This window comes from Danio rerio, chromosome 21 (assembly GCF_049306965.1).
Source record: "Danio rerio strain Tuebingen ecotype United States chromosome 21, GRCz12tu, whole genome shotgun sequence".
Classification (NCBI taxonomy): Eukaryota; Metazoa; Chordata; class Actinopteri; order Cypriniformes; family Danionidae; genus Danio; species Danio rerio.
The window spans coordinates 7,201,281-7,226,500 of record NC_133196.1 but is presented as its reverse complement, the minus strand read 5'-3'; the positions used below and the strand labels follow the sequence as shown (position 1 = coordinate 7,226,500).

At 33.3% G+C, this 25,220-nt stretch overlaps 2 protein-coding genes across 6 annotated transcripts in view; one reads left to right on the top strand and one right to left on the bottom strand.

The window, feature by feature from the left end:
- Positions 1-25,220, bottom strand: part of mob1bb (MOB kinase activator 1Bb) — a 33,842-nt gene that overhangs the window by 5,577 nt on the left and 3,045 nt on the right. For 4 of the 5 annotated variants that reach the window (XM_073934424.1, XM_073934423.1, XM_073934425.1 and 1 more), the window contains exons 2-5: positions 22,158-22,250; positions 3,843-4,009; positions 539-632; positions 333-466 (exon numbers count right to left, since the gene is read on the bottom strand). In XM_073934424.1, the coding sequence (XP_073790525.1) occupies positions 333-466; positions 539-632; positions 3,843-3,897 (283 nt within the window). In that variant the 5' untranslated portion in view covers positions 3,898-4,009; positions 22,158-22,250. 5 annotated transcript variants of the gene reach the window in all.
- Positions 8,856-24,763, top strand: cacfd1 (calcium channel flower domain containing 1). Its single transcript, XM_021468986.2, has 6 exons — positions 8,856-9,092; positions 9,276-9,469; positions 15,650-15,722; positions 15,818-15,943; positions 19,076-19,183; positions 19,273-24,763. The coding sequence occupies exons 2-6, from the start codon at positions 9,361-9,363 to the stop codon at positions 19,361-19,363; spliced, it is 507 nt and encodes a 168-aa protein (XP_021324661.1). The 5' UTR covers positions 8,856-9,092; positions 9,276-9,360; the 3' UTR covers positions 19,364-24,763.

Here is a 25,220-nt window from a genome sequence, read left to right as displayed (position 1 = left end):
TTTATTTTATTAATGACTATAACTTTTATATATAGTTAAAAAATGTTTACTATTTTCCCAAGTGTAGATAACTTTTACTGTAAGAAAATATCAGAACTCGGTACATACTTTCTGTATTATCTTTGCTTGAACTGAGCCGATCTAATCCTGTTTATATGATTTGAACCTGCTCCCGATCAGGTTTGACCTAGCAGATCTGTTGCCATGACAACAACTCTCGGATCAGCTTTGAAGAACGAAACGATCCTGGATCGTGTCAAATCGTCAATATCCAAATCCAGCTAACTGAGTAATCCACGTACGAAGAACGGACCCCAGTAATGTGAAATGACCTATTTTAGATGGAAACAGCGTCTCGTCATCCAGCTGGTCTTGAACCCACGTCATCAGGTAATCGATGTACTTGGGAGCAGAGCATTTAATGGGCTTCTTAATGTTGGTCCCATCTGCCCAATGATACTCGTATCTGAAAAGAAAGAGAGACGAGTGAGGCGGAGAAAACACACACGTGATCATTCCTCACTGTCTGAACACTCACTTTGGTCCTGCAGACATGACCGGACAGCTGTCCTCTGAGCAGAAGTCCGTGATGGTGCCGTACAGCATGTTTATCTGGTTAAAGAAATCCACCGCTGCAGAAACAAGCAAATAAAAGCATTCAATTTCATTATTATGCCTGTGTACAAATGATCTGTAATTTGCAAGCACAACTTCCAGTTCATGGAAGAAATGTTGTAGCTTCCATTAAAAGGCATAGTTTATAAAAAAAAATTAAAATTTCCTCAACGTTTACTCACACACAAGTTTTTTTTTTTTTTTTTTTTGTGATCAACGTTTTATTGACTTTAGATTAACATGACAAAAAGACATTCAAACAACCAAACAGGGGAGGGGGAGTAACAGACGTATCAACAATTTTCAATCTGAAAGATTTACATAGAGAGAGGAAAAAAAAACAACTTTACATAGAGCTGGGCGATAATTCGATATCGATAACTAATGAACCTTATTGTAAAGTGTGACCGAAAATTCTGTGACCATTAACTCACTTTGTTCCTAACCGGGTTTATTTATTTTTTCTGATGTTGAACAATAATATCCAATAACTTGTAGGTAATGTATTTGGTTGTTGAAAACTTGAACAAGTAAATTCTGAATTAAGATTGTTCTTTTGTTTATTATTTTATTATTTATATTGTCAGACAGCTAAAACATTTCACTAAATGTGTTAAATCAGCTGCACAAATCCATTGGCATGCTGAAAATCTAATATAATTGATAGATATAAAGATTTTACATTTATCGTGATAAATATCGATATCGACTGATATGAAAAAAATTATCGAGATTATTTTTTTGCCATATCGCCCAGCTCTAACTTTACATGGTCATTCCTTTAGATAGTCCAAAATGCTGGAAGAAAAGCATTGCCATGCATCAATGGTACTAGGTCTAGACATGTTAGTTTGAGCTATTGTAGCTTCACAAGTCACTATTTTAAGGAGGCTATGAACTCACACTCAAGTTATTTAATTTGTTTTACTTTCATGAGTTTCTCTCTTCTGTTAAACACGAAACATATCTTCTGAAGAATGTTGTTGAAAAGGCAGGCATTTACTGTACATCCATTGTAGAAACAAAAAAATACCATGCAGGTCAATTGCTGTTTTTTTACAACATTCTTTAGCAGATCTTCCTTTGTGGTCAAAACAGGTTTGAAAGAAGAGGATGAGTAAATGATGACTGAATGTTTCATTGAATCATCTCAAATCATGCCGAACCACATGATCATCAGATTATCGTCTATTTAGGGTCAGAGCTGCTGTGAAGACAGACAACAAACTACAAATACCAATACATTTTAAAAGGGGTCCTATTAGTTTATTTCATCTTCCTTTCAGTACATAATAATGCAGTTTAAGCATGAAAACAAATCTGCAAAATCACAGACTCACTCCAGTGGGAGTTATACTCTATATCAGTAAGCAAGGTTTCTAAACTCCCTCTTTTCTGCAAAAGTACATGTTGTAATATCAAGAGTTTAAATAATTCCCTTTTAAGGACACACAGGCTATGGAGCTATGTTAGTAGTGTTTTGTCTGTATGTTTGAGAGATGCTGCTTTTTAAGGCCTTAGATTGAGCATTTCAAGAGAAATTGGGCACAAAAAAGTAGGATGTAGGTGTAACAAAGATGAATTGTATTTGATAACTTATACCAGGGGTTTTCAAAGTGTGAGGCGCGCTTCCTCTGGGGGGCGCCAGAGCATGTCAGGGGAGGCGCGGGAAAAATATATAATAAAAATATAATTATTAAGTTTAATTATTATATTTATTTTTTATTATATTTAAACGTTTTAATTAAACAAAGCTAAAAAAAATAATACGTCAAAAATAAGAAAACCTTTTTTACCCAGAAGGCCATAGCTGTGAATTCGCTTCTGTTTGGCAAGTCTGTCGCGCGCGTTCTGATCAGCTGTGTTGTCGCGCGCACGCTCAAGAGCGGTGTTGTCGCGCGCCTACTGAAGGGCGGGACCGAAGGTGTGCCGCGTCGCGGGGGCACTTTTGATCATTTTGGAAGGGCACTTTCTATCCAGGACTAAAAAGGGCATGTGCACTGCACAGGTTGAGCCCTATGTGTGCACGTGCCTGCAATGGATCGGTTTCTGAGACCCCCCGATTCAAAGCCTTCAAGTTCAGGGCTTAAACCCAAAAGACGACGATATGACGATCAGTATTTGTGTTTAGGATTTACGTGGACAGGACCAGCTGATGAACCACAATCTTTAAGTGTGGTTTGTCAAGATATTTTGGCTAATGACAGCATGAGACCCGCTAAACTTCGACTGTTTTGACTGGGATGAACAGTTCTTGGATCTGTTCTATACATATTAACCATCATCCTAGTTTTAAAAACGTTATATTAAAAAACTTGTTATTACTCTGTAAATAATTGCACTTTCATGCAAATGATGATAAAAGTGAGTTAACAGTCTGACATCTGTCTGTGTCTTTATATATACTGTATATGTGTGTGTGTGTATATATATATATATATATATTTATATATGTATGTGTGTGTGTGTGTGTGTATGTGTGTGTGTGTGTGTGTGTGCGTGTTTGGGAGGAGGGGGGCGCCAATGGATAAGTTGTGTCAAAAGGGAGGCCCACTGTCTTAGACTGACTTAGAAAACTTAGAAAACCCCTGACTTATACGATTCATGCACAAAAAAAAAAAACATTTGTCTTTTTCCTAGCTCAAATATTTACATTTCAAAGTGAAAATAAAATTATTTTAATAACCCCATTGGCAGATAATTTAGCATGTTTTAAGGAAAAACCTCCAATTGTGACTTATTTCTTCTGAAGGTGAAAACAAACAATATTTTTAGTTGATCTACAAGAAATTTTGACAAGAAACAAGACAAAGTATGAAGTCCATACAAATTTTTTGCATTGGGATAATTTAATTTCTGTACCTGAATACTATTAGACTCCACAGAAAACTGTCAAGAGCTATTTAAACTATCATGTGAAACTGTTTTCATATCGCAATATTTAAATCGCAGAAAATTTTATATTGCAATATTAGACTTTTTCGATATTGTGCAGCCCAACACTGATAAATAGTTTTATATATAAGAAGCAAAATGTCAAATGAAAAAAAAAAAAAGTTTATTTTTATTTTTTTTATTATTCGATTAATTGAAAAAAAAAATGTATCGTCCAAATAAACAATTATCGAAATAATCCTTAGTTGCAACCCTAATTCAAACCGATTATAGGAGACTCAGAATAGCATAACAGGGGCATTTTAATAAACCCAATCACTTGTGAGTCTTACTATTTACGGCCACCCATTCATTCAGATCTTCTCCTTCAGGCAGCATGACGGCCATACGCAGGTTTCCACTGCCCAGAGTGGCTTCAGCGTGTTTGAGCAGCTCATACTGATGAGACCCTTCAGGAATATTCTTCTTCGGCTTAAACGTCTTAGACGAACGATTCCCGCTGGAGGACAGAAAAAAAAAATGCAATTAATGGATGTCCAAAGAGGCTATATGAAATACTTCCTAATCACGTGTGCATGTTATAATGTCACATTTTTGTACATATATACTTCTCATCTGGTTTTGCAATGCAAATCTTAAGACACTAGGCACGCCGTTCATCTGGTTCCAGTCAAAGGAAAATATATTTTTAGTGAGCCTCAAAAACAATACAACAGCAATGACACCGCACGTCTGTGCTTGCTCATAACTTCTCCTAAATCACATGCTTCCGGTGAAGCATCACAAGAGCGTTGCAATATTTTCCAAATTAAATCATCCTCAGCTGTTTTTGAGGAAGACTGGCTTTCTTATAACAAACTTCCCTAATGGTCCTAAACAGCCTTATCAGTCAATTTAATTTCAGACGCATCAAAACAAACAGGATTCTGGCATGACTTCAGAATCAGATCGAGAAGCGTCCTGCATTTAAAGGGATAGTTCACTCAAAATAAAGTAGTTTAAAAGACGGTCAAACTAGGGCCGAGCAATATGGCAAAAATGCTATCTCAATTCATTCTTTTCCATACTGAACAATAGTAATATACATTTCAATATCAGTTACTAATACTTCCAGATGTAAAAGAGTATCCCAACAATCACTGAAGCCGCAAAAATATGAGGGTTCATTAAATAGCGTAACCTATTTTAGGTGGCCAAAAATATTTGTCTCTTATATCAACACACTTTTAGATTCCCATTGTTGCACGTTTCTGCTGTGCGATTGGCTCTTAGACTAATATAGACTAAAAAAGTCCAGAGCTTATCATTGTTGTTGACATAAATTGTATTGTGATATGATGAGATTGTTTATCAGCCCAGCCCTCTGTTAAACACGAAAGAAGAAATTTGGAAGCAAGCTGAAAACCTGTAACCCTTGACTTTCAATACTATGGAGGTCGATGGTTACAGGTTTCCAATATCTTTCTAAGTATCTTCTTCTGTGCTTAACAAAAGAATAAAATTAATAAAGGTTTAAAATAAGTAAAGGGTGAGTAGATAATGACAGAATTTTGATTTTAGGGTGAACTATACCTTTAAGATTTCATCCAACAAAAAGAGTGCAAAGATTTTTCAAAGCTATGACAAAATAAAAGGCACTGGGTAACGTTGGTTTTATATTCACACATTTGGACTTTCCCCTCAATAATAGGCTATCTAAAATAGTGAAAAATATAATAATAAAATCATATTAGAAGCTAATGACTCTCAAAACGCATCAATGTTCAGTCAATAAATAGAGCTAATGTTGTTTTGAAGTCATACACTACAAAAAATGCTTTTCTTACTTCGATTTTTTATCTTGGTTCTAGTCCAAATATCTAAAAAGTTTTAAATCAAGAAGCATTTTCTATACAAGCAAATCATATTGTCTTGTTTTAAGAAATAATATGCCAAAATTAAGTAAGTGTAATAGAAATGGGGTAAGCAAAATAATATTACGTTAAAAGGAAAAACAAGATTATTTTTCTTCTTTTATGGAAAAACTTACTTAATTTTGGCATATTATTTCTTAAAACAAAACAATATGTTTTGCTAGTCTAGAAAATGCTTCTTGATTTAAGAACTTTTAGATATTTGCACTAGAAACCAGACAAAAAAAATCGAAATGAGAAAAATATCTTCTTTGCTAAACAAAATACTGAAATTCATAAAGGTTTAAAACTAATAAAGGGTGAGTAGATAATCACAGAATTTTGATTTTAGGGTGAACTGTCGCTTTAAGATTTCCTCAAACAAAAAGATGGACACGTTCTTTAAAGCTATTACAAAATAAAAGGCATATGGGGTAAAGTTGGTTTTATAGTCGCACATTTGGACTTTCTCCTTAATGTAAAAAATATTAGTGAAATGTTAACTAATAAAATCATATTAGCAGCTAATGACTTTCAAAGTGCATCAATGTTCAGTCAATTAAATAGTGCTAATGTTGTTTTGAAGTCATACTTTCATGCGATATCAGACCTAAACATTTAAAGTAGCGTAATACACAATATAGAGACCGTCTCACGAGTTGTCACTGTACAAAAATGAATATGCGCAAATAAAACCAACTTTACCTCATTAAAAACAGCACATTCATCCCCTTGCTCCAAAACTGATATGATTAACGCTGAATTGAATTAAACAGCATTTTTGTAGGTTAAATCATTAAGCTTCTTGTCTATACATTCATATGACAGTAGCAAGACTGTCTGCTACCTGAATACACATCACAAAGTCTATTTAGAGAGGATCTTTTCTTACTTTGAATGTAAAGTGACACACAACGTGCTTTATAAACGGCACAGTGTGAAACAAACATGAATTACATAAGATGTGCCCCCCTTCCAGCCCAGCAATTCAACAGAGCCAAGAAAACGGGTGCAAATGTGCGAGATATGAGCTAATCCCTATGCTGAAGCACTACTATGCAAAATATGATTACTATAACTGAACTGTCAGGCTGAAATACTGGCACATTTGACGACCAGCAAGCGCACAACTGAAGTCAATTCGGTGCGAAAACTCAAATAGCTCTTTAGCAAGACGAGCTAGAGGACTACGCTGATGTTAATATATATAGTATTACTACTGTTGTTTAAATCTGACGGCCAAACTCACAATAAGAAGCTCATTTTCTGCTGTCCGCTGGTCCCTGTCCGAGGTTCGGCTTCGTGCACTGCTGAGACACCTGGCAACAAACTTCCCACAGCCGCTGTGGATCGGCTAATGTGTTTTGTAGATCTGTAAATCACGTCACACTGGAGGGTAAACCGGGTGAGAAATGACATCTGTTTTGGAGATCGGTGTTAACGCCGATCTCAACATCTCGCGATAGTTCGTTGTCGCCGACGTCAGCTTTTCTTTTCCGATTGTGATTTTTTCTTTCATTATACAATTTGTTTTACTTTTAATGCTAACCTGAAAACATTACTTATATTTAATTTAGCCAAATATCTTTAATAATACATAAAATCAAAGATATACACGTTTTGTTTATATTATGCTGCATATAGTGCTTTTCTCCTCTGAAAGAAGAACACTTTGCAACAAAATATACAACCAAACTTGTATAAGTATTATTTTCATGTTGACGAATTAAATTAGGTTACATTTAGACAAAAAATAAACTCTATAATGCATAATATCCTTGTTTTAATTTCAGGTCAAATGTCTACATTTAATTTACACAAATATATACATCTCTGTATACTTCTATGTAAAGTTTTTAGCCTCTTTAGATATTCTGGTTCAATTAATAATAAAATTACTTGTTTTGAAAGTGTTAGTCATTACATACATAAGTATAATAGCATTAGTACTAATCATTAGTAGCATTATAAGACTGATGTGACGACCTTAAGGTTCCAGTTTGGATGCAGATTGGATACCTGCTTGATTACCAGTTGATTTATTCACTCATTCATTCATTTTCTCTTCAGCTTAACCCCTTTATCAATCCGGGGTCACCAACTTATCCAGCACATGTTTTATGCAGCGGATGCCCTTCCAGCTGCAACCCATTTCTAGGAAACATCCACACACACTCACACAAATATGGACAATTAAGCTTACCCAATTCAACTTTACTTTTGTCTTTTGGACTTGGAGGACACTCACGCAAACATGGGGAGAACATGCAAACTCCACACAGAAATGCCAACTGACCCAGTCAAGGCTCGAACCAGCAACCTTCTTGCTGTGAGGCGACACTCCCTACTTCCTCCAGTTGATTTAATGGATATAAATAAGAGTGTTAAGCCAGCTTCTGCAGGAAAGTGTGGCTTTTTAAATGTCCTCGTGTCCAGACCATCTCTTTAATTCTGTAACCTTATGATTTCAATATGCATTATTTATATCATGTATAAAGTAAATTTTGATTATATCTTAAGTTCTTTATTTATCCCAAGACATTTGTTGGTTTGCTTGATTTGTTGTTCTATTAGTTATATTTATAATAAATGAGTTGCATATATTATTTCGTTGTCTGAGCTCTTTTATGTTGCGACTCAAACGAGGGGGTCGTAACACTGAAAAATGCATTTAAGCTGTAAAACAAATATGTAAACCAGTGTTATGTTAATAGCAATGGGTAACTATTAGAATTATTACTAATAATTTGAAGTAGTTTAGATTTTTATTCCTTATACTTTCATTTTAAACTTACCTAAAATTAAAATTAGTTTGTTATTTTTAGTATTTTGTTTTCTTTCAATATATGTCTTTATATATTTGTTTTCTATCTTATTTACTATTATATTTAGGTTAAAATAAATATTTCCAAAATACATCTAAGAAATACATAGTCTATATTTAATTTTTGTTGCCTTTTAGGCATTTTGTTTTTCTTGATAGTCAGTTCTATCAATAATAATAATAACAACAACAACAAAAATTCTTAGAACTGTCTATCTGTAAACTGGGTGTTAATTAAACTAATTAAGTGTCTAATTATTATTATTATTACTACTATTATTATTATTATTATTGTTAAATAAATGTTATTTTTAAATCAAAGAGGAACTAGGCTACTGTAGTCTTTTTTACTAGCTTCAGCTAAAAGCAATTTTTATTATTAGTGTACTCAGTGTTTTATTTCTATATTTTCTTAATTAAAGTTATTTTATTTATAGATAGATAGATAGATAGATAGATAGATAGATAGATAGATAGATAGATAGATAGATAGATACCGTTTCTTTCTTTTCCATTTTCAAATTATTTAGTTTTTATGTTTATGTTTCTTGTTTTCGCTCCACTGCGCAAACTCTGTTGGAAATGATGCCCCTGAAGCGCCTTTTGTGCAGTGACGCATTATTGGCTCCGCCCACAATGCAACGCAGACAAGGGAACCTCCAAGAAAGAGCCGCGGAGCAAAAGCTCTAGTAAATGAACCTGACGCTTTAAGGATTATTTAACTCTGAGGACAACGATTCAGAAAACCATCTGAACTCGACATTTTTACAAATACACGCTTTTCTGACAGGTTTGGAGTATATCTGGATGTGTAACGTTAGCTGTCTTCTGCCTCTATAACACCATAATAACAGCAGCGGCGTCAGGTAAATAACGGCGCGTTATTCTCCTCACAGCGATATTTTCAACCATTTTTTACTTTAAAGGACCGATTTCTCGCTCATATTTTAAAGTCCCGGTTCTTTTATAACTTTATTCCGCAATTAGTTTATTTGCCTGACACTACAGTCAGCTGTAGTTTCCAGCTATTGTCCTTTTCTTGGAAACAGCGACTCCTCAGGCCGCCACTGGTACTGCAGGTGCCGCTGTGCTGTAAGTGAGACACTGGGAGCCTGAATAATTCAACAGTGGAAAATGAGCACAGAAGAGGCTGAAGCACCAACCAAAACTGCCACAGATGAGGATGGCATGTCCTGGTGGTACCGCTGGATCTGCAAACTGGCCGGTGTGCTAGGTGGCATATGTAAGTATCACACAGGTTTAATGCACCAGAGTAAAGGTGTTTCCTGTCCAGTATCTTCTTATACAGTACTTCCCAACCCTGTTCCTGAAGAAACACCAACAGTACACATTTTCAACTTCTTCCTAATCAAACACACCTGAATCAACTCATCAGAACATTAGAGAAGACCCCAAAACCTGAAATACCAACAATCAAAATATGTACTGTTGGTGTGCCTCTTGGAACAGGGTTGGGAAAAACTGGTCTAATAAACAGGTGTGTGTGTGTGTGTCCAAAATCTTCCTAAAAATGATCCCGTGTCACACACACACACACCCTGCTGCACAATGACATGACTCCTAATGGCTTCTCTTTATAAATTAAGGTATGTCAATATAAGAAAAGATAAAGAATCATGGTGTGCTCAGTGACATCACTTCCTTAGAGGTTTTCAGTCTTTGAAATGCCCCAATCCTAAAATCGATATATTATCATGTATGATAAACAAAATTGTGTAAAAATAGTTTTCGTTAAAATAAATATTTACGAAGAAACGCACTGAAAAACTTGCAGAATTCGCAAACAGAATAAAACAATATTTTCTTGTAAAAGGTTATTCGTTGATCTATTTACAACTAAGTGTTGTTTATTGCTGCTCAGTAACTAAATACTTAAACAAAAAATAATAATAAAAAACAAACAGTTGGCTAAACTTTGTTTTGATGCAACAGTTTCACTTTGTGCAACAGAAATGTGGTGATTAGAAACCTTTACGATTAATTAACCGTGACAAATTAAAATGCGGTTAATGGTGAAATCGTTCAATCGTTGCATCCCTAATATAAAGAACCAATTTATACTTAGAAATATGTATTTAATAAATTTGTTACAATTCATAACAAATTGTCTTCACTTATGCAAGACTGCAATATTTAAAAAATATATATATTTAATAAATATTAATATATAACTGTTTAAAAAATTATATAAACTATTTGAATATAATCAAATATTTATTTGTGTAGTCATTGTAGTACCATAATATATATATTTGTTTTTGTTTAAATATACAAACTAAAATAAATAATTAAACACAAATACTAAAATACAAATAAATAAATTCATATTTAATTACATAATTACGATAGAATATTAAATTTTAAATTATTTTGTTCTCGTTACCGCATTGTTATATTTACTTTAAAAAAGTATAATATGTAATAATATGCTAATTATATATTCATATTTATGTCACAATATTTGTAATCACTTATATTTATTTTTTATTTATATATGCATTTATATACATATTCACATACAATAAATATATAAATATAAGTCAGTATACTATATATATATATATATATATATATATATATATATATATATATATATATATATATATATATAATAAAATTATTTTATTTGTTATTTAGGATTTTTTATATTTTTATTAACCACACTAACCAACTATTTTGTACTATTTTTTAAAAATTATTTTTAAGATAAATATACATATATATATATATATATATATATATATATATATATATATATATATATATATATATATATATATATATATATATATATATATATATATATTTGATGATAGGCGAAATAAGGCGACGTGGTGGCGCAGTAGGTAGTGCTATCGCCTCACAGCAAGGAGGTCGTTGATTCAAGCCTTGGCTGGGTCAACTGCCATTTCTGTGTGGAGTTTGCATGTTCTCCCCGCGTTCGCGTGGGTTTCCTCCGGGTGCGCCGGTTTCCCCTTCAAGTCCTAAGACATGCAGTACAGGTGAATTGGGTAAGCTGAAATTGTCCATATTGTCCATTGTTTTATTCAATTTAAATTAATTAAATGTTGTTATTTTTGTAAATTTGTTTTGTTATTTAATTTAATTTAATCCAATCCTTTCATACACACTCCTTGACCCCAGTTGAAAATACCCTGTTGTACTCAATATTATAACATAGGTAAACAACACAGGTATTATCAACCACAATATCATTTAAAGCAGCATATACCCATATACCATATTATTTTGAGATGAAAATGAACCAAAGCTATCAATCTAATCAATATTTCGAACAAAGAGCTCTGTGATCTGCCAGAATGTTTCATCAATCGCACTTTCACACAACGACTCCCTTAGAAAACAGCACCATATATTTATGCTGCCATAGGAACACTACTGTAATGAATATGGTAATCTGTCAGTGTCAGAAAAAAAGACCACATGCAGCAACATGAATATCAATCATTATATACAGTATTGTGTTTAATGGGATGGTGTTTGATGTGTTGTGGTTATCAAGAGCTCTTTTTTGTGTGACACTGTCATGGTAACACAGGTTTCATAGCAACGGCAACTTTCTCTGCTCTTGCTTTTCCTTTTCTCCTGCCATCTCTTTTGTTATGGACCGCTATGTGTTATAAACTAATACAATATCTCTCACTCTGGTGCAGGAGCTATATTATTATTTTTTTTTAATTCTGTACAAACATATAAAAGTGTAGATATATAATAAATGTCAACAATAGCAATACAAAAAAAACAAATTTATTGAATGTTTCAGTTTGATTTAGGTTTTCAAAATTAGTTATTGCGAGAAAAACTTGTTTTAAAATTGTCTATTATTTTTTGTAATGTATTTTTAAAGTTTTTTATTATTATTATCTTTTATTTATTATTATTTTATTAATTTAATAACACGGTGGCTGAGTGGTTAGCACTGTCACTTCACAGCAAGAAGGTTGCTGGTTCGAGTCCCGGCTGGACCAGTTGGCATTTCTGTGTAGAGTTTGCATGTTCTCCCCGTGTTGGTGTGGGTTTCCTCCGGGTGCTCCGGTTTCCCCGACGATCCAAACATGCTCTATAGATAATATATGGCTGTTGTGTGTGTGTGTATGAATGTTTCTCAGTACTGGGTTGCAGCTGAAAGGGCATCCACTACATAAAACATATGCTGGATAAGTTGGCGGTTCATTCCTCTGTGGTCACCCCTGATAAATAAGGAACTAAGCCGAAGGAAAATGAATGAATGAATATTACAAATTATTTATTTATTGTTTGTGATTGTAAACATTTTAAGTAAATGTTATGTGTATACTAAGTTTATAATGCACATATGTATGTTTTAACTATGTAAGTTAAAAGCGTGTATGACAATTTTAAAATACTCAAATTAATACATTTAAAAATAAAAAAACTACAATTAACTAAATTAAAGTAACTAAAAAAAAAGAATAAATATTACTCTAATAATTAAATAATTATATATTTAGATTTATTTTAATTTAGTTTGATTTAAAATCTTGTAGCACATCATATTAAAATGCCTAAATAAATAAACAAAAATAAGTAGCTATAACTAATTAAATAAAAGTAACTAAGTAAACTAACAAAAAATATTTAATACATTTTTTTTGTTATTTTGATTTTATTCTATATTAAAATTAAAGTTGTATGACAATAATTAGAAAATGCCTAAATAAATAAACAAAAAATTTAGTTAATATAACAAACTAAATAAAAGTAAATAAAAATTTAAGTTTACAAAAAAAATATTTAAGAAAAAAAAAAAGCATTTCATTCTCATTTTATTCACTACAATATAAGTATTTAGTCCGTGTTGTTGTGGGTTTCCTCCTGGTGCTCCGGTTTCCCCCACAGTCCAAACACATGTGCTATAGGTGAATTGAATAAACTAAATTGGCTGCAGTTTATGTGTTTGAATGAGTGTGTATGGATGTTTCCCAGTACTGGGTTGCAGCTGGAAGAGGATTCGCTGTGTAAAACATAAGCTGGATAAGTTTGCGGTTCACTCCGCTGTGGCGACCCCTGATAAATAAGGGACCAAGCTGAAGGAAAATTAATGAATAAAATCATTAATAAAAACATTTTTTTCAGTTTTTCTCTAATCTTTACCTCAAAACGTTTCTTTTTGTCTGTCTCTTCTGACTTTTATATTGTATGGTTTTGCTGCAGGCGAGTGCACTTCTGTGCTATTCTATTCATACATTTAGACACAAAGACTGAACACACACAAGCACACACACACACAGCTGGTACAACTGTGTGTGTGTATCAATAGTTGTCTGTTCTCTACATGCTGAGACAGATGACAGAAACAGCTGCTCATCAAAGCAACAAAAGCTTGTTCTCCATCAGGCCGAGCAGCTGCTCTGTGTGTTCATCTGTGTTTTTAATATTCTAACATTGATAAAAATGTATAACTGGTTCCTGAAGTAGCTAACAAACAAACTATTAAACAAAGCAATGAATACATTTTTGCTTTATTTTCTACTTACTATAGAGTACTGTACTGCATTTAATATATATATGTATATATATATATATATATATATATATATATATATACATACAGTTAAAGTCAGAATTATTAGCCCCTTTTGATTTTTTGTTTCTTTTTTTAATATTTCCCAAATTATGTTTAACAGAGCAATAAAATTTTCACAGTATGTCTGATAATATTTTTTTCTTCTGGAGAAAGTCTTATTTGTTTTATTTCGGCTAGAATAAAAGCAGTTTTTAATTTAAAAAAAAAAAAATTTGGGACAAAATTATTAGCCCCTTTAAGCTATTTTTTTTTTTCGATAGTCTACAGAACAAACCACTGTTATCCAATAACTTGCCTAATTACCCTAACCTGCCTAGTTAACCTTATTAACCTAGTTAAGCCTTTAAATGTCACTTTAAGCTGTATAGATGTGTCTTGAAAAATATCAAGAAAAATATTATTTACTGTTATCATGACAAAGATTAAATAAATCAGTTATTAGAAATAGGTTTCTAAAACTATTATGCTTAGAAATGTGCTGAAACAATCTTCCCTCCATTAAACAGAAATTGGGGAAAAATAAACAGGGGCGCTAATAAGTCAGGGGGACTAATAATTCTGACTTCAACTGTGTGTATATATATATATTTTTTTTTTTTTATTTATAAATAAAATTTATATATATTTAATTTTTTATTTATATATATAAATTTACATATATATTTAGATGGTAACACTTTACAATAAGGTTCATTAGTTGATGCATTAACTAACATGAACTAATCATGAACAACACATGTACAGCATTTGTTATTCATAATTGAACATTTACTAATGCATTATTAACATCCAATCTCATGCTTGTTAACATTAGTTAATGCACCATGAGTTAACATGAACTAACAATGAACAACTGTATTTTCATTAACTAACGTCAACTAACATGAACAAATACAGTAGTAAATGTATTGTTCATTGTTTGTTCATGTTAGTAATGGCATTAAGTAACATTAACTAATGAACCTTATTGTAAAGTGTGACCATTTAGATTTACTTATACAAATATATGTACATATATTTCTTTTGACAGCACACACACACATATATATATATATATATATATATATATATATATATATATATATATATATATATATATATATATATATATATACACACACACACACACACACACACGTATGTATATATATATATATACATTATATACATATATATATATATACACACACACACACATATATATATATATATATATATATATATATATATATATATATATATATATATATATATGTATGTATGTATGTATGTATGTATGTATGTATGTATGTGTGTGTGTGTATATATATATATATATATATATATATATATATATATATATATATATATATATATATATATATATATATATATATGTATATGTATATATATATATGTGTGTGTGTTGTCAAAAGAAATATATTTACATATATTTGTATAAGTAAATCTAAATGGTCACACTTTACAATAAGGTTCATTAGTTAATGTTACATTATGCAATATATATATATATTCTTATTTTTACTTATTTATAATCTTATTTACATTTTTTTATATATATTCTATAAGTATAATCTTTCTCGTATCTAAGTATAAGCATTTTATTTTTATTGTTTTGATATTAAATTATTTGTTTTAAATTGATTACATGTAATTATAACTCTGGGCTTCAGTAATTAAATTGCTAGCTTGTTCATATTGACTTTACCACACTATAGCAATTTGAAAAGCACATATTGATTTCCCACTAACATTACTGTTGCAGCTGGAACATTACTGTATTGCTGTAAAATAATAATAATAATACGCATGGCTAATCTAAATGTTTTCTAGCATGTGCAACAATGGGCGTTTGGAACTGTGTTACTGTGCATCCGCTGAACATAGCTGCTGGAGTTTGGATGGTGTAAGAACTTTTTCCCCTTTTTAATTGCCGTTGTTCATTAAGCTGGTGTTTTGCCACTCAGAATATGAAGTATGTGTGTGTTTTTTGTCCTTTAGGTTGACAGCGTTTGTGCTGTTTCTGTGTGAGGTGCCGTTCTGCTGTCAGTTTGTGGAGTTTGCTAATGCAGTGGCGGCGCGTGCAGATCGACTGAAGCCCTGGCAGAAAGCACTCTTCTACTGCGGGTCAGACACACACTAGCAATATCTCACACCATAGGTCATCATCAATTTATATACAGTTAAAGTCAAAATTATTAAAATGTAATATTTCAATTATTTCCTTGATGTTTAAAAGAGCAATGATTTTTTCACAGTATTTCCTATAATATTTTTTCTTCTAGAGGAAGTCTTGTTTGCTTTATTTCGGCTAGAATAAAAGCAGTATTACATTTTTTTAAACCATTTTAAGGTCCATATTTTAGCCTCTTAAACAATGTCTTTTTTCTTCGATTTCCTACAGAACAAACCATCATTATACAACGACTTGCCTAATTACCCTAACTTGCCTAATTAACCTAGTTAAGCCTTTAAATGTCACTTTAAGCTGAATACTTGTATCTTGAAAAAAGATCAAGTAAAATATTATGTACTGTCATCATGGCTAAGATCAAAGAAATCGGTAATTAGAAATTCTGACTTCAAATGTATTACAGCATGAACATTGCTTGTGTGCTGATGTTGAATTGTTAAACAAGTAATTATGATTAATAACTGAATTGGCTTTTTTAAATAGCTGGCTTTAAAAGAATAGTAATAATATATATATTTCCTTGTCTTTTATTGTCTTGGGTTTTTTTACTTATTCTTATGCATGTAAATTCCATAAGAAATTATATATTTATATATTATATTATATTTAATAACATAACTATTATATTAAAAAATTCTATAATTATATTATATGTTAGCCCCCCTTTAAGTTTTTATTCTTTTCAAAGTATTTCCCAAATTATGTTTAACAGAGCAAAGAAATTTTCACAATATGTCTGATAATATTATTTCTTCTGGTAAAAGTCTTATTTGTTTTATTTCAACTAGAATAAAAGCAGATTTAATTTTTTTTAATAATCATTTTAAGGACAGTATTATTAGCCCCTTTAAGCTATATTTTGTTTCGATAGTCTACAGAACAAACCATCATTATACAATAACTTGCCTAATTACCTTAACGTGCCTAGTTAACCAAATTAACCTAGTAAAGCCTTTAAATGTCACTTTATTGTATTTTGTATTTACTATATTGTAATTTTGAGGCTTTTTTAAGAAAAAAGTTTGTCAGAATTAAAAAGTTTTCATTTATTGCGATTGAAAAAAAAAAGTGTGATTTCTATGTTACTATTCTGAAGGTAAAATGTTGCTATTGTGTATTATTTTTAACAACTTTTTTTATTGTAAACCAAAAATTTATTAATAAATAAATGTCATTAGTACCTTACAAGATAAAACAAAAAATATTTATCATTCTAAAACTTTATTAATCCTTTATAAATCCAGAGAAACTTAAAAATTTTCAACTGGTGTTGTTTTCTATAGCGGTATGTCTGCAATAAATATTTTCTAACTTTATACATGTATCTAAGCCATTTAAAAATCTAATTTATAAAATAAAAAATGTTTTTCAATGAAATGTAAATATTTTGGGTATATTTGAAGGAACAGCCAACAATAAATTATATGTCTAAATTAAAAAATAAATAAAATATGCCATAAATCAGTAGTATATTAAGTAAATATGTTGTTCTTTGTTGTTATTATTTATTATTAGTAATATGCATAGATAAGAACCTAATTTGATTGACTTTAAGGCAGTCTTCCCAATATTTAAATTGTTTTTTAGCATTTTTTATCTTAACAGTACATACATCCATGGAAAGCTTGCGTCAGATGATGTATAAATCAAATTTTTTTAAAAAGTGGCCCTTCTGACTGTTTTCTTTAAAGGGTCACGAAACGCAAAAACACATTTTTTGAGCTGCTAAAAACACTATCAGGACACATATATTTTTCTTAAAAGTGAAAGTAGGTTGTTTTTGCGTTATTTCGAGCAAATTTGTGCTTCCGGTTTGAAACGATTTTTTGAAGCTGTAGTAATGTAGACTGGACATCTGTATCTGGGAGTTCCTTATTACGTCTCTGAGTGTGCTGCATTCATTCATGAGTAAGACTTGGTTCAAACCAATCAGTGCGCTCTACTGTGTATGCAGTGCAACTTCATTAATATGCATGATAGCTTCAAAGCCTGTTTTTACCAGTTACAGTGTTCAGATGACAGCGAGATGCCGCGTTGTGTTGCTAAGCGGTAGAACAGGAATTGTTTGGAGATACGGGTGTGTCAGTGTTGCTTTTATAATTTACTGCAGTAAAGGTTTTGTTTTCATTTTCCCTCTATGAGAGCGCAGCTCACATGTGGATTACAGTGCACGCAACGCGTGACAGAAATATGTGCTCAAGGAAAATTGATTACCTGAGAGCTTTTCTCATCTGGAAATGGTGAAATCCAGATTCGCCGCTCGTCTCCTTTTAATAAAGACGCGGATCCAGTTTGTCTTGATTGTCCTGTCTCTACAGATTTGGTAAGCGTCTTTGTTTTTTCAGAGGCAAAGTTAGTTCGTATCGTCAGCAGTACTCTTTCAGTGTTTAAAGACAGACCTTAGTCAAATGATTTCTAAAGTAACTAAAGTTTACCGTACATTAATATCACTACAATATTATAGACTGAAAAATCCGCTGTAAATGCTGATCTCCGAGTGTAAACATGTTAGCACCACAATCAAACTTACCGTTGTGTAGGATTTTCACCGCATTTTGTGAAAGGGATAACACCTGTGGCTTTCTGACACTACCTACCGAGTGCATCTAAGTTACAGAGAAATGCGGAGGGGTTTTTTCTCTCATTCGCCATGCGGTAACAAACATTGCATGAAAGATACACGCTTCCAGCTATTCCTTGAATCAAATATCTCGTTTGTCATGAGGGGCATGAATGAAATTCCTGAATGAAAGAGCCAAACAGCAGTTAAAGTCCACCATTTAATAATTTGGCAAATGATTTGATTACTGATGTCCATCAGTAAACACAGTCACTGTCTTTCTCCTCTGCGTCTGTGTTTGTTTTGCCGGTGTGAATATCAGCACGTGCCCAAATTGACACTCACCTTTTTATGCAAATTTTTATGGACCTTGACTTTTTCCCTCCTCCAACACGCCCAGTTTCCTGACTTTTTTCAAAGTAGAGGTGTGAAAACACCCTGCTGAAACAAGGGGGTTTCATAGCCCTTTAATCAAAATTATCCCTAATTTCATTTTCTCCCTCAGGATGGCGCTGTTTCCCGTCTTTCTGAGCTTCTCTATCACAACTTTGGTTGGTAACGCTATTGCCTTTGCTACAGGAGTTCTGTACGGACTTGCGTCTCTTGGAAAGAAGTGAGTCTATATTTGCATCTATTTTTAACAGTTCTTAACCAAGTTACTTTTGACTCTTGCCATATCAAGGCTTGTGCTCTGTTTTTCAGAGGAGACGCTGTGAGTTACGCCCGATTGCAGCACCAGAAACAGGGCGACGAGGAGAAACTAGCAGGAACGACGGAGGAGTCTGTGCCCTGAATCTTCTATTCACCTCCTCTACCTCCAATGCACCCTTTTTTACGGTGGCCGAGAGAGCTCAAACACGCTGCAAGTTAAGAAAACAAATGCAAATAGAAAAACAAGAAAACATCTTTATCAGTTTGACAACACACACACACACTCAAACACTCACAATACATGCAAATATAGAAACACACTGCAGATAATGCAGACCACAATGGAAATGTGTTGGGGGACAACAAAAAGTGACAAACCCAGCTACTTCCTGTTTAGAGTCAAGCGTGTTGTTGAAGATCTGAGAGTTTTTTTTTGCACAAATGACATTAAAAAAATTTTATCTTAATGCCATGTTAGAGTTAGTTTTATAACTGAAAATATACAAACCACAAGAAGCCGTATGATAAAATTAGTTACAAAGGACGTTTAAATAAACTAAAAACTCACCTCTTAACAACACAGCTGACTCTAAACAGGAAGGATTCGTCACATTTTAGGGTCCTCTGACACATTAAGGCTGATTTATACTTCTGCGTCAAGTGCACACATATGGTCCGACGTAGCCCTTGTGTGGTCGCAGACCCATAACTGATGCTGACGTGCATCCCTCAAAAAATGTAACTACACGTCGCAACGACATGTAACGCAAGCTATGTGATTGGTTGGTTGGGTATCGGTGATGAGTGTGGACAGAGCTGCGAGCCAGATGGAGCAAGTGTCGAGTCCCGTGAAGGAGCTCCACATGCAAACTTTTGTTTTGTGTTTACCTTATGATTAAAGATGTTTCACGTCCGCGGTTCCGGCCTCTGAATGAGCAAGTTTTAGCTACTTGTACGTTAATGTTCAGAAAAAAAACTCGACACAGAGGAACATGAACACCTAGTGCCAGCTAGCGTTTCAGAAGTGTTATTGCAGAGCAACACAAGCAGCGCACAGAAGTATAAATGCACAACTACGCGCAAGGCAGGCGCCGTGGGTTACGTCAATCACTCGACGCAGAAGTATAAAACGGTCTTTAGCGCTGTGCTCTGCACAATTTGCAGCACAGTTCTGTATCTGTGTCTGTTCTGAGTGTGTGTCCTTACTGTAGTGTTCACTGCTTCCAATAATCATTATTATTGGACAGTTTCCCAGTATTGGTCAAGCTTATTTCACCAACAACTTGTTTTTTTTTCCTTTTTTTTAATACATTTTATTTTTTATTTAAAAAAATGTAATGCATATATTTATAAAATTTAATTTATTATATGAATTTTAAAATTGCTGTGTTACAATAACAAGATTTGTAGCAACTCTCAACAACAGATATTATAAGTTAGATAGTTTGACCATTTTTTTTATCTGATCTTACTTATTTTGCCAGTATAACTAGCTATGTTTCCATCTAAAGATGTGAATTAAATGTATGCGCAAAACTGGAATATCGCATAAAAGAAGTGGAAACAAAGCAAAAGAGAAGTCAAAGAGAACAAAATTGTTACTTCCTGATTAACTGGCGCCAAATATCAACATTAAAAACTAAATTTGCTGCAGTAAAATCTTTTTGCTCTGGTAAAATCCTTTCTTCGTTTAATAAATGACTTGCATCTCAGAAGGCAATCCTGACATGCAATGAACACGCAGTGGCGTTTTAAAGCATGAAACACGCAGCACAGACGCTCTTCACAGACAGTTCTGGAGGTCATTAATAATATAATAACACTAATACTGAGATGGTTACAGCCTTTTAGAATGACCAAAACAACATTTCAGATGTTTTACAGTGCGCATACTAGTAAAAGTGTTTCCATTGTAGTTTATGCGCATCAGTATTTCTTATCGAATAAAAAGTTTATCTTACTCAGTTATGCCAATTTTTTTAATTTATTCGCAAATTTATTCAAATTTATATACGAAATAAAAATAGGTGGATGGAAACATAACTATTGTCGCAGTGTATTCATGTGCTGTCACTTTGTTGAAGGTGTTTTCTCTATTTGTAAGTGTTTTTCTATTTGCATTTGTTTTCTTAATGCGCAGCACATTTGTGCTCTTTCAGTCACTGTACCTTTCCCCCTTTTTGCAACAAGATGCATTTCCTAACCAATGTGTTTTACAGGATTTATTTAATCTGTTTAATGAAAACAGTTCTCCGTTTTGTTTGTGCAGGATTTATTTAACAAAAATGAGTTTTAGATGGAATATTATCAGTCACGCTCCCGTGCACACACAGCTGCTTTTCTCATTTCATTTGTTTTTATTTCACCCGGTTTGCTGTATTTAATGCATTAACGTCAACTTGACCTCAACACCAAAGCAGGGAAACACCAGAGATTTATTTCCCAGAAATCTTTGAACATTTTTTATGTTTAATTACTTTGAAGCACAGTTGTCAAAGTCAGTTCCTGGAGGGCTGCAGCTCTGCACAGTTTAGTTCCAACCCTAATCAAACACACCTGATCAAACTGAGTGCTTGAGGCTTGTTCGATACCAACAGATACGTTTGATGAAGCAGGGCTGGAACTAAACTCTGCAGGGCTCCGGCTCTCCAGGAATTAAGTCTGACATCCCTGCTTTAAAAGAACAAACTAACTAGTTTTTAATGTGTTAGCATGGTTACAAACACAGCAGGTGTGTTTTAGGGCCACTGCAGGGATATAAACAAAGCCTGTTTTTGCGTGTGTGCCTCCGCTGAAAAGGCCTTTACCCTGAAACCTTTGCTGCAGCCTGTTTGGTGTTCTTAAGTAATGGTGGAATGTATTTTGCTGCGCGCTGCTCTAAAGCCTTTGATATTTGTCGATTTGAGAGTCTGATGTGAGTGATTTAAAGTGTTTACCTTCTGTGTTTAGGAACTTGTGTGTGTTTCTGCAGTCTGAACTGTCCTCTAAAGCCATCCGTCTCTTGCTGCACTCAAGAAAAGGGCTTCTTTCTGAAATGAGAAACGACTCTGTTTGTTGAAGTTTGCTTGTTTCTGCATTTATCTGAGCCAGTCTCAACACTGACCGCTGGTACGAAAGCCAAAGGTACATTAAAAACTAGAGATAAGAACTAGAATGTGGAGGTCAGAGGTCATTCTGTCCTGTCCTTACCTTATTGTTACTGCTTTTTGTTTTTATTGGGCGAATTTCACAACGCACATGCACTGAAAAAAATTATTCATAGGATTTAATACATTTTTGTTGAAGGTAAGTGGTTGCAAGTAATTGATATGGACTGAATTTAAGCAAAGAAATATAGTTGAACATTCTTACATTTAATGTGTTTGTTTAAATTCAGCACATATAATTTTTTTTGCAACCACTTACCTGCAATAAAAATGTAGTAAATCCAATGAATCATTTTTTTTCAGTGTTTTTGGGGTTATACATCCTGTTTTTATTTCTTTTAATATATTTTTTCTTTTTTGACAGTTGAATAAAATGTGTATATTCATATAATTTAATTTATGTTTTGAATTTAGGTTGCTGTTTTACAATTACGAGCATTTCCCAACAACTATATAGATAAAATGTATAATTTGATCCTGCTTATTTTACAATATAATAATATCACAATGCATAAATTCAAAATATTTTCTTTATCCTTTTGATTTTGTAGTGACACAATGTCACCTGGACCCAGTTTTTCAAAAGTAATCCAGTGAGATTTTCGATCACAGATTGGATCAAATCGTGGAAATGAGTTTTTCAAAAGTAACTGAGGGATTTTGAATTAAGATCAGACCATCTAATACAGGGGTGTCAAATGAACGGCCTGTGGGCCACATCAGACTCACAAACCTACTGGTAAACAGGATTTGGTAATCCTGAAATTTGTGATCCAACCCAATGATCCTTTGAAGGTTCACGAAACACTCAAGTACTTTTTTGAGATTTCAACAAATTTGAGCATCAGTTAAGACAATAGCCCCTTTCACACAGTGATACCGGTAAATATCTGGAAAATTTCCGGAACGACTTTACCGGTATATTCAAAAAAGCGCTGTTCACACAGGCGAGGACGTTACGGAAATTTTCCAGAAAAGACCGTTCACACATCCATTCCAAAATACCGGTAAATTCTGACATCATGCATGTCGCATGTCGAGATGTTCATAATATGTGCGTGTGCAGGCGCTCACAGGCTGTTTTACAGGCACACGCAAAGCTTGAAGGTGAACAAACAACGGCTTTTCATAAGCATCTCATCGAGGATTATTTACACAGTTGGCATTAAGAAGAAAATATAAACTGACTAAATTATCTGACTAACTTCTAGCAGCTAAATATGTTTGGAAAAATATTCAAAGGCTTTTATTCTCACAAACCGCGCGGACGTAAATGCGTCTGACTGTTGTGATTGGCTAAAGCAGGTGTCTCACGACAGCACGTTCTAGACGTGCACGCGCTTATTACGGCAATCTTCCTTCTGCATTCACACAGCGCTGCATTCCGGCAAATTACCGGTAATGTTACAACTTCTCTTTCCAGAAAATAGCCAGAACGAATTTACCGGTATTTTCAAAAATTTCAGCTTCCGGGTTTAAAATGATTTTTGGGGCGGGATCAAAATCGGCCACTTAGCACAGAACAGTGCAAATATGACACATCGGTTTCTCATTAATATTCATAGCTAAGTTATCCTATAAGAAGAGCCTGCTTTTTAATTATTCATGACGTGCTGCTGTGTTTGCCTAAATCCTCCAGATTACCAGCAGGGCTAATGGTTAAAATAGACAGGGCAAGAGACCTGCTGCAGTCTGCATTCAGACCCAGGAATTGAGGGAAAAGTCCTCATTTATAGTGTTTATATGAACACCAACACCGAAAGTGGGAGATATCATGGCCCTTTTAAAAAAAAACTGTTCTAAAAGTAAAATAGATCAGTTAACCCTGGATAGCAAAACATGGGCTTTCCAAATCAGGACCAATTTAATCTAGATTATTTTCTTTGAAAAACTGGGCCCAGTGCATGTTTGATCCTATTAAATGCTTTCAGTAAACTCTGCATGAACGTTTAGCAGAATAAATGATGTCCAGTGGCACTACTGAGACTAGATAAAGCTCCACCAGCACACAAACCAGCTCAAAACCTCATGTCCAGCTAGTTATATTAACTATCTTTGGTCAACAATCCCTCCAGCGTCCTGTGGAGGAGTTTATAACACTTTCTTAGTAGCTAAATGTTCCATAAGGAGGAACTCTAATCTTAATATCTCAACATTTACAGTAACTATAAATAAAACACTGACTGCAAGAAGGGAAAGTATTTCAAACACCAAAACCCACAACCTAAACTGGATTATATTTATAGCTGTTACGCGGTAATTTTTGTGTCTGTGTGTGTTTGTGTTTGATCGGTGACATGGAACTGACTGACTTTGCAATGATGTGTAAAAAAGAGGTCTGAAGTTTTGTCTGTTTTTCCTCAAGAGCTGAATAAAACATGTCTTTGATCTCCTCATGTGCTTGTTCTGTTTTTGTCTAATACATTTAGATAGCTTAAATGTGATTTAATAGCTATTATGATTTAACTAAATCCCATGTGGTCAAATATTAAGACTTTAAACATTACTACCTGGTGCTTTTACAGTTTATCTCAAATGCTTTGGCTCAATTCTCCATTGAAAATTTTCTAAACAATAAGTTTCGATCTCTGAACAATTAGCTTATTTTTCACTTCAGAGTGGCATTTCTTATTGATTCAAGCAAATTGCAAATGCTTTGTGTAAACAGTAAGTACAATTGTCTGCAGTTTGGACAAAAACAAATTGCATTTGGCTTGTAGATCAAAACTGATGAGTCAGTTCTCATTTAAACTGTCAAACTCTTTACAGCGTCTCAATCATTATTCATCGTGTAAGCCATCACACTCAAAACTACTTATTTAATTATCAAACAACTGTATGCACGCGTTTACA